The sequence below is a fragment of the Artemia franciscana genome, chromosome 14, assembly GCF_032884065.1.
Source record: "Artemia franciscana chromosome 14, ASM3288406v1, whole genome shotgun sequence".
Classification (NCBI taxonomy): Eukaryota; Metazoa; Arthropoda; class Branchiopoda; order Anostraca; family Artemiidae; genus Artemia; species Artemia franciscana.
The window spans coordinates 29,933,151-29,944,195 of record NC_088876.1 but is presented as its reverse complement, the minus strand read 5'-3'; the positions used below and the strand labels follow the sequence as shown (position 1 = coordinate 29,944,195).

General features: G+C 34.3%; 1 protein-coding gene across 3 annotated transcripts in view; it reads right to left on the bottom strand.

Annotated features, from left to right (window-relative positions):
* Window positions 1-862: 862 nt before the first annotated feature.
* LOC136035554 (uncharacterized) overlaps window positions 863-11,045 on the bottom strand; it is an 83,380-nt gene continuing 73,197 nt past the window's right edge. For 2 of the 3 annotated variants that reach the window (XM_065717420.1, XM_065717418.1), the window contains exons 6-7: window positions 3,647-3,811; window positions 863-1,085 (exon numbers count right to left, since the gene is read on the bottom strand). In XM_065717420.1, the coding sequence (XP_065573492.1) occupies window positions 3,666-3,811 (146 nt within the window). In that variant the 3' untranslated portion in view covers window positions 863-1,085; window positions 3,647-3,665. The remainder of the gene's footprint in view (window positions 1,086-3,646; window positions 3,812-11,045) is intronic. The other variant, XM_065717419.1, reaches the window with a different exon arrangement.

The following is an 11,045-nucleotide window of genomic DNA, read 5'->3' as shown; positions in this document are numbered from 1 at the left end:
AACAATCAGAAATTATTTTTTTCTAATGAAAGTGGGCTGAGAAAAATTTTCCACACAAGAAATTTTCCGGGGGGAATTATTCCCCCTTAGACTCCTTTGTCTATCTTATTTCAAATAAAACGTTGTCTAGCTTATTGTTGGTTTGTTCTTCAAAGGCTCAGGCCTACTTTTTAGTTCACAATCTGGCAACACTGTGTGGAGGAGACTATACCTGAAAGAAGCAGTTTCGGAAAGCTGGTCTTCGACTATTCCTCAAAAATTGAAGATTCCTTGACAAATGAAAATTATTATCAAAGATATTTTTTATTCTTTATCTGTTATGCGTTGTGTCCTGTCTCGCACAATAAGACCCGACTTAATCATCCAAAAATCTGTTTGTGGTTTTTGTTGGGTCTAATATAGAATTTTTGAAAGTGCAGAGGGGGAAAGGGATACAGGTTGAAAAAGCAGGGAGCCCAAGCACCAAAAACACATTTGGTGAGTTGGGGAGCCAAAAACCCTTCTAAAGACCTATTGGGGGATCAGAGTCCTTCCCAACCACTTTAAGGGGGATTTAGTCTCATGCAGATAGATTAAATGGTTTCAAGACAGTCCATACATTTTAGCTATTGACATATTTGAAATAGATTAAACCCCTTTCCCACAGGAAAGGAGAATCAGCTTTCCTAATAGGAGTTTTTCAATCCTTTGCCTCCCTCCTCAAAACATTTGAAGGCCCATAGACAAAGTCATCAAAAAAATTTTTGATGACTTTTTTTTCAATTAATATTTACAGTTAAGTAGAAATTAAATAAATGTAAAATTTACCAAAACTAGCGCAAGGGAGCAGGGAGTACTTGTCTTACGCCAAATTTTCTTTAGATCATACTTCAAATTATATATATTTTCAACTGTATTATAATAAGAGTAAGATCATTGATACCGGACACTTTTCAATACTAAAACCTAAACATAATTGTCTAAAATTTAAAATACGACTCCTTACAAAATGATATGCTCAGGTGAAATAAAATTTGGGTGATCCCCTGCGGACGCTGATTCAAATTCAAACAAACCATTCTTCTTTTGTTGTTGCCATTATTTCTCTGAAATTAAAAAAAAAAAGATAAAACATACATTTATATAGTTCATGATATTCCAATCCAATCTACCTCTAATAACAATACCATCAAAAATAATTACAAACTATTTGTTTTGTTTAACTGGGAAACATTTTTCAAAGTTGTTTCAGGTTTATGAAAGGTTGCTATTTTATCATATTGAGGTACGTATTGGTGAATTTGATTATAGACTTTTTTTGTATAATTTGTAATCGAACATCGTTTGACACAGTCTTTGGGAAGATGAATTTCTCATATCCCCCCCCCCAAAAAAAAACAGAAGAAAATAATGGAAAACTATTCCTGGATTTGATGCTTTATAGGAAATGATTATACATCTTTAAAAGTCCAAAGGTTAGAGAAAGGGGGAGCCCAGAGCTCTGTTGCACTGTGCAGGAGAAGGGACACAAGTATAGCCTTTTTAGTGACCTGGGAGTTATTTTTATTATTTAATTCAAAAGTGATCTTTGTTATAAGGGTATTTTGGGGAAAATAAACTAACAAAATAGAAATATTCCAACAGAAAATAAAGTTAGAATTATAGAACCTTTCTTGATAAATCATATTTTTCTATATTGTTTCCTATGTATTATTGAATTTTGTCTGCATAAATTTACTTTTACAAAGCGCACATGCCATGGCAAGGATATTAGTTTAAGATAGATAGGATAGAAGTATAAAATAGGATAGAAGTTTAGAATACAATATAGAAGCAGATTCAATTAATGTTGATTTTTATCGTCCCATACCGATACCGATATATCGGTATCGTACCGATACGATACCAATATAATTTGCCGGTTAATTCTTCCTCGGGAAAAAAACCTTACCTAAAGTTTAAACCCGGTATTCTCTGCCCATATTCATACTCACGTGCTTCTTCCTGGTCTATTACACACCAAAAAACAGCCTCAATAATTCACTGTGTATTCCAAATAATGAAAAAAATTATTATTTAGAAAGGATTAAAAAAACAATTAAACCAATTAAATTTCTAGTCTGGATAATAAAACAATATTAAGCCGGTTTAGTTACATAAAGACAAATGCGTGAAAATCTGATTGAAAGAAGTGTAAGATAAGTGTTGAAATTAATTATTAGAAACCCAAATTTCAATAGCAGAAATTTGTATTTTAATCTTTCACATATTATTGTGAAAACTTTACTTTACATTCATATAATATGGTCTCTTACCAACGAATCTCTGCTAGACACACTGGATACAAGGGTGCAGCTAGGGTTTTCAGTTTGGAGGAGGTTTTTAAGAATGTCAACAAATCGTCCAGTATGCCGGCAAAAGCGGACACATGAGCTAAATTTCCAAAGTAAATAGATAAATTTTCCAAGTTGTTGGTACATGGTGCCGACACATTGGAGCTTTTCCAACCTTCTCTCCATTTTACGAGACCTTCTCCTGCCTTAGTTGCAGCCCTGACTGAATATGGTTTTAATTGATGAATTTTGGATCTATTGCCCACGCAAGTGAACATTCATTAAACAAAACAATGTGCTTTATTGTATTATTTTTAATTGCTTTGGTAGAAGTTGTACGTCCTTGAACTCAACATACATTTCGAGCATTTCTCCACCAGTTGTGCATTGATAAGTATTGACAACAAATATAATTCGACTTCATTTGGCTCTCCTGTGCTGCTCTCTCCACCATGGTCATATTTGATATCGATTTCGTTTTAATTCGATGAACTAGTTAACCAGCAAAGGTTAGAGAAACGAAAAATCAAAGCGGAAAGAATAGTCAATAACGGCGTTTTAGTATTTAAATAAGCTAATTACTAATAAACATTTGTTTTTTTATTGAAGAATTTGGTTATCAAATTAATTTTTGAATGCCGTTCAATCCTCTTTATTAAATTGTATTTTATTTAATGACAAAATTGATTGACTCAATGAGTATCCTTTTTACCCATTAAAGTCGAATCCAGAAAATATAAATTATTTTATTATTTAATGTGAATTATGTATGATCTTATTTTTCTATTTATTTAAGATTATTATAGTTTAGTTAATTATATAGTTAAATATCACATGCAATAAGTTGGGAATATGAAATGAAAGTTCTGGAAAAGAAAGAGAAAAAACACTTAGTAGCCTTGCTTCTGAGCTCCAATTGGTACAATAGTAGCCTAGGTACGAAGTAATAGTAAGCAGAAGCATTCTAAGGTTTTTTGTTTTCAATGAAACAATCAATTTGTGTTTCCATTTATAGCTAATTCCAGTAATAGAAATATTTATGATGTCATTGTTGTCAGACACCATTTTTAAACATACGAATTGACGTGTTTTTAATGCTCAAAGTAAGACACATTTTCAAAGAAAAAAATTTTGCTTGCCGTTTCCATATTTTTATTTTATATGAAGAATATAAAATGAAAGGAGAAATGGTATTCTCCACCGTATTCAGTTCGTTTTATGTTTTAAGGATGCTGTTTTGTTCCACCGAAAAAGAAAAATTTAATTTTTCTTTTTTATAATTTTTTTTTAATTTTTCTCATTATTTTCAAATTTCGCTCTCTGTATCTACTTACGAATCAGAAGGCGCTCTCCTTATCCGACCAGGCAAAAGAGGTTGGCCTGGTGAAGAAGGGACAAGAGGACGTCCGCAGGGGACTTTACGTTTCCCTGGTTCTTCTCAATCAGCAGTGGGTCTGTCTGACTGGGAACATTTCCGTTTGTCAAACTTGGTAAGACTACTAAAAGGAAAGAAAAAAAGACTATAATTAAATGTAAAAAATAAAACATATTGTGTCACAATAAAGGTTAAAACAGTTTGATAAAAGATCAAACTTTTATCAATAAAAATCAAAACTTTTGGGAACAGGTATTCGACATGTAAGAATATCAATAAATATCTATAAGATATCAATAATGAAGTTTCCATTAACCAATAGAACAAAAAAAGAGGTAAGTCTTGACTGGATCAGGGCCCAAAGAACCTTCGTGGTGTGGATATTGTTGTCCTGCGGGCACACGGACAAACCAGTTCAGTCGTTTTGTAAAGACCCACCGAGAAGGGAGCACTCTTTAATCACCACGTATTTACTGAAAGTTTTAATGAAAATATGCTGTAATGTTTGGTTCTTTAGCGAGGTCTGCCCTGCAAGTTTCTTTATTTTATAGGGAAGGAATCTAGATGGGGAACATCCCCCAATTTAGTTGCTGTGTGGGCTTGATCGGAGGATTATGAACATTTCATTTTGAAGGAGTTTTCCCCTTTGGTGGGATTGTTTTTAGCATAAGTTATTTTGAAAGGGATGGGCATCATATAGCTAGAGGTATTGTATGGCCATTGGTAAATATACAAGCGTTTGGTTTCATGAATATGTCGCCGTTAATGTCCAAAAGCTGATTAATATCAACATTCACCGGTGATTGTTCAAGATTCCTTTTTCTCCGCTTGGATTCAATTAGCTTTGTGAGTCAGCTTTTTCAGTCTTATGCAAGCTATGATGGTAAAAGTTAAGTTAGGTTAGATTATGTTAGTTTAGGTTAGGTCAGGTTATGTTAGGTTAAATTTGGTTTTAAACACCAGAAACAGGTAAATAACCTAATTTAAATTAACCTAGTCCAGTCTAATCTCACCAAACCTGATCTATCCTAACCTAACCTGTCATCATCAAACCTTACATTAAATTGAAAAAGTTGACTTGCAACGCTGACTCAATCCAAGGAGAAAAAAAAAGCTACTTTTGACACTCACCAGTGAATGTTGACATTCACCAATTTGCGGACATTCACGGTAGCAAATACATATAAGGAAAACAATTTGTTGTCTCATACAGGCTGAATTTTGTATCCGGATAACTGGAGAGGAAAGGAAGGAATGACCTGAAGGGTTGAATGATAAGTATTTTAGAATTTCTAAAGTTGATTTCAAAAGTTTTGTAGTTTTTCCTTTTGAGGAGGAGTGATTGTAAACTAATACCCGTAGGTTCTGTATTTTACAAATCAATTGATTTTGGCAATACTGGTATAAGACGTCGATATATCGTATAGTTACACCATGTGTTACCCAGTTAACAAGTTTAATAGCCCCTCATTAGTTCTACGAAAACGCAATTATTTAGAAAAGCTCGGAAATTTTAAATTTTCATGATTTGGAAAGGGGGCTAATTCCCTATAGAAAAACTGCTAATAAATAATAACAAATAAGTAAATTAAAATAAGGAAATATGAAACAGGAGAAAGGAAAACGTCATATCATAGGTTGTTTAGTTTTGATTGCTCCTACTATTCTTTTTTCATCCCTCTTTCCTTTCGTTTCTCCCCCCTTTTGCTGGTTCTTTATTTTCTGTTTCTTATTGCTAAGATCAGGAGAATGGCTATAGAGCATAAATTGACTGCTAATTGCCTTTGTATTAAGAAAGTCCATTTCCAAGGGTTAACTGAACGCTCAAAACCCCCAAAAAATCATCATTGAAAGACAGGGGGAGGATAGGAACAGGGAGGTTGCAATTGAGGTGACGCGAAGAGCATTTTCTACGAGTCAACACAAAATCCAAAACAGATGTAGAAAGATAATATAAAAGTATTTGCACTTTGCATATGAGTAGCCAAGAGGTTGTGGGTATTTTTGTAGATTGTTGCTTCTGTTCGAAAACAGTGACAGCACTTTCCATAGCTAAGGCAGCAGCATTACTAATAGAATTGGGTTACTTTTGATTAGAAAAATCGATTTCTGTCCCGGTTACTCGGTTGAAATATTTTAGGTTGAATCGTCAATACTAAGTTGTCGTCTTTTTCCATGCCTTCTGAGAAAGTTGAAAAGATTTTGTTCTTAGTGGCTTTCGATCTTGAAGGGACATGATGGAGGAATAATATGGTTGCAAAAATATAGGGAGATTTGCAATTGTGATTGGAGACTGGAGATTGCGATTTGCAACCTGGTTTCTCCTTTTTCGTTAAAACCGGGATCAGCTATTGTCGTTTTGATGTGAGCAATCCCAAAAGCAAAAGATTTGGACTTCTCAGGAATAATGAGACAAAATGGATTTTTGGTGTTTCCCGAAAGACAAACCTAGAGTTTTTTCTTGGCATTGTGAAGGGTATTCGTCGCACATAAATATGTTCAGTGACAGGATACATCATACATTAAATGTCTTGCTAGAATTACATAGGGGACGGACCTAGGATATTTGTGATTGCCGGGAGCAAAAATCATTAAGAAAACCAATGGCAGTCAAGGAGGTTTTGCACATTTTAAAACATAGATAGCCTGGAAAAGATGGACCTACAATTGTACAAGCAGACAATAAATTATTTGTGGATCGGTTGAATTCTTGGTCAGGAAAACCATAGGAAAACGGGGTTCGCAGTAAAGTTTTCGTTTAAATATTTATTTACATTAATTATATTTACATTAATATTATATTTGTTATATTCTTATAGTTACATTAAATCTAATTGCAGTACAGTACGGACGATTTCAGGATAACTTAGCTGATTACCCATCTTGCATAATCGATTATTTTGACGCTACTTTAATCGCTTCTACGTGGGAAAAAATACAAAAGGAGATTGGGGGAAGAGAGGGTCATACATATGACTTAATGTTACTTAATTAAAATATCTTTTTTCTTTTCGAACACAATTTTGGAACAATTCTTAATAATAGTTATACTATAATGCTTTGAATGGATGGGTGCAGGAATAAATATTAAAATATATTGGTTGAAAATCTGGAAAATCGTAGGGGCTCTATAATGATGCCGGAATTCTAACTCCGTCATATTACTACCGTAAGGATTGACACATGTTAATCATCTATTACCCCACATTGCCCTTAAATCTTCAACATAATTCCGATAACCTTTCCTAAGATATATCTAAGGAAAGCTTAAGATATCTAAAAGTTTAAGGTACATAGTTTTAGGTACCTAAGATATCAAAGGTACGCTCTTTTGACAACATTGGATGCAAAGAGTGACTTTTGATTTAGTTTAACTTCTCACGCAACATGTCCTTACAATTTTAAATTAATGCCCTTAGCTAATTCCAAGAACTTGCAAATGTGCCCTTTGTATAATTTTCTTTTGATTTAGTTTAATATTTCTGAAAAAATTCCCTGTTGTTCCAACGTCCTATCTTAGCTTTTCCTGGGATGCTGAAAAGACATTTTTACCAATTTGGATACACATAATTTGTTTTGAACCGATTTTACCCCCACTGCAACTTTCTCCAAATGCTTAAGCCCTATGCTTTTTTCTGATTGTATTAAAGCCATCTTTGCAAAATGGATGCTAATAATCTATCAAACAGTTCGTGGTAACGAACTGTAGTAAGGAGCGACCCGGCTCAATAGTAACCAAAACTCTAAAAAATGGAATTTTGATACCAATAGCTATATCAAAAGAATCGCATTTTAATGCTGGTTTTAAATATATAAGTTTCATCAAGTTTAGTCTTACCCATCAAAAGTTACGAGCCTGAGAAAGTTTGCGTTATTTTAGCATATAGGGGGAAACACCCCCTAAAAGTCATAGAATCTTAACGAAAATCACACCATCAGATTCAGCGTATCAGAGAACCCTATTGTAGAAGTTTCGAGCTCCTATCTACAAAAATGTGGAATTTTGCATTTTTTGCCAGAAGGCAGATCACTGATGCGTGTTTATTTGTTTTTTTTTTTTTTTTTTTTTTCCCAGGGGTGATCGTATCGACCCAGTTGTCCTAGAATGTTGCACGAGGGCTCATTCTAACGGAAATGAAAAGTTCTAGTGCCCTTTTTAAGTGACCAAAAAAATTGGAGGGCACCTAGGCCCCCTCCCACGCTAATTATTTTCCCAAAGTCAACGGATCAAAATTCTGAGATAGCCATTTTATTCAGCGTAGTCGAAAAACCTTATAACTATGTCTTTGGGGACGACTTACTCCCCCACGGTCCCCGTGGGAGGGGCAACAAGTTACAAACTTTGACCTGTGCTTACATATAGTAATGGTTATTGGGAAGTATACAGGCGTTTTCAGGAGGATTTTTTTGGTTGGGGGAGGGGTTGGGAAGAGGGGGATATGCTGGGGGAACTTTCCATCGAGAATTTTTCATGGGAGAAGAAAACTTCCATGAAGGGAGAGCAGGATTTACTAGCATTATTTAAAAAAAAAAAATTAAAAAATAAATGTGAAAAAGCTTTTTCACCTGGAAGTAAGGAACAGCAATAAAACTTAAAACAAACAGAAATTATTACCCATATAAGGGGCTCACCTCCTTATGATACCTAGCTCTTTACGCTAAAGTATTTTTAGTAATTTCAACTATTTATTCTACGGCTTTTGTGATTCAGGGGTCATTCTTAATGAATTGGGATAAAATTTAAGCTTTAGTGTAAAGAGCGAGGTACTGACGATGGGGCGAATCCCCTCATATATGTAATAAAAACATGAGAATACAAAAGTTCTTGACGTAAGCTAATTTATAAGTTACGTAAATCTTTTACCAATAAAAAGATTCGTAAAAAATTAAAAGTTCTAGTTGCCTTTTTAATTAACCAAAAAATCGGAGGGCAACTAGGCTTCGTCCCCGCTCTTTTTTTCTCAAAATCATTCGATCAAAATTATGAGAAAGCCATTTAGCCCCCCCCAAAAAAATATGCAAAATTTCGTTTTGATTATTCCTCTGCGGAGAGCCAAAATCAAAACATGCATTGATTCAAAAACGTTCAGAAATTAAATAAAAAAAACGAGTTTTTTTTAACTGAAAGTAAGGAGCGACATTAAAACTTAAAACGCACAGAAATTACTTCGTATATGAAAGAGGCTGCTTCCTCATCAACGCCCCGCTCTTTACGCTAAAGTTTTTTACTGTTTTAAAAAGAAGAATTGAGAGAAAGAGTCAAACTTTAGCGTAAAGAGCGGGGCGTTGATGAGGAAGCAGCCTCTTTCATATACGAAGTAATTTCTGTGCGTTTTAAGTTTTAATGTCGCTCCTTACTTTCAGTTAAAAAAACTCGTTTTTTTTATTTAATTTTGATTAAGCTCAATACTAGGCAGTAGTGGTTGTATGTGGTAGTAGTAGTAACAGTAATAATAGCAGTAGTAGTAGTAAAAATAGTAGTAGTGGTATTAGAAGCAGTGATAGTAGTAGTAGTAGAAGTAGTAACAGCAGCAGTAGTAGCACTAGAATTAGTACTATTATTAGTAGTAGTAGCTGTAGCAGTAGTAGAAGTAGTAGTAACGGTAGTAATAGTAGTAGTAGTAGTAGTAGAAGTAGTAGTGGTGGTAGTAGTAGTAGTGGTTGTAGTAGCAGTAGTAATAGTAGAAGTAGTAGTAGTAGCAGTAATAATAGCAGTAGCAGCAATAGTAGTAGTAGTAGCAGTAGTAGCAGTAGTATTTGCAGTGGTAGTAATTGTAGTAGCAGCAGTAGTAGTAGTAGTAGTAGTAGTAGTGGTAGTTGCTATAGAAGTACAAGTAACAGCACACAATTATTCACGGTCACAAGTAGCCAAAAACACAAACAATAACAAATAGTCACAATTGGAAGCAGTCAAAGCCACAAATAGTCACAAATAGTCGCAATAGTAGTAGAAATAGTAGCAGTTGTATTAGCAGCAGTAATAATAGTAGTAATGGTAGTAGTATTAATAGTAGAAATAGCAGAAAGATCTGTAGCAGACCTGAAAAATTCAATTAAATACCCTTAGCCGTTCCTGGGATGTTTCTATTAAGCCCTTTTGATAACTTGTATGAATATAGTGTATTTTGATTTAGTTCAACATCGCTCTAAATATGCCCTGAAAGTTCCTCATTAAAAAATTACCCTCAGTAGTAGTCTTAGTAGTAGTTGTATTAGCATTGGTAGTAGTAGTAGCACACAAGTATTGTCTTTTAGTTGGTTCGATATCCCCTCATCGTACCCTGAAAGTTTCAACTTATTACCCCAAGCCGTTCTTAATATATTGCTGTTACGACTTTTTGATAACCTGTATGCACATAGTATGATTTGATTTGATTTAACATCCTTCAACATTCTCTGAAATTTTCACCTTAATACACTTAGCCTTATTAATAGTACTATTAGTCACATTAGTAGTGGCAATAGGAGTAGAAGTACTATTGTTAGTAGTTGCAGTACTAGCAGTAGAAATAGAAATGGTAGCAGCAGAGTCGTAATAGCAGTAGTAGTAGACGCATAGTGCCTTTGGGTTACTTCACCATCCCCCTCAACATACCCGGAAAGTTTCACCATAATACTCTAACCATTCTATGTATATTGCAGATAAGTCCTTTTATTAAACTGCATGTGCATAGTTTGTTTTCATTTCGGTTAAGTTCCCCCCTCCCCCAACAAAAAATGTCCATGAATTTTTCAAAGTATTTTCAAAGTAGCAGTTGCAGTAATAATAGCAGTAGTAGAAATAGTAGCAATAGTAGTAGAGATAGCATTAGTAGTAGTAGTAGTAGTATTAATGGTAGTAGTAGTTGTAGCAGTAGTAGTAGCAGTAGAAATAGTAGTAGAAGTAGTAGTAGTAGAGGTAGTAGCAGTAGAAATAGTACTAAAAGCAGTAGTAGTAGTAGTAGTTGCAGTTGCTTGCACATATTGCCTTTTGGCCAAATAAACATCTCCTTCATCATGCCTTGAAAGTTTTAATTTAATGCCCTAGCCCGTTCTTAATATATATCCTTTTGATAAACTGCTCACCCATTGTGTTTTTTTATTTAGTTAAACACTCTCCTCAACAACCCCTGAAAGTTTTACCTAGGTACCTGTAGGCAATTGTAGATAAAGGATCAAAATTACCCCTCTCTCTCCTCAATAACAAATACAGCTCTTATATAAAATTATAAATTATAATTGTATCTTAAATTATAAGTGTATAATTTACAGCTCTTGTCCCAAGGACTGACGCGAAGGTCGAGTCATCCCCAGGAGCCTGGTTATTAGACCTTTCAGCTATGTTGAACAAGATAGGTACCTAAAAATTTTGATCAAGT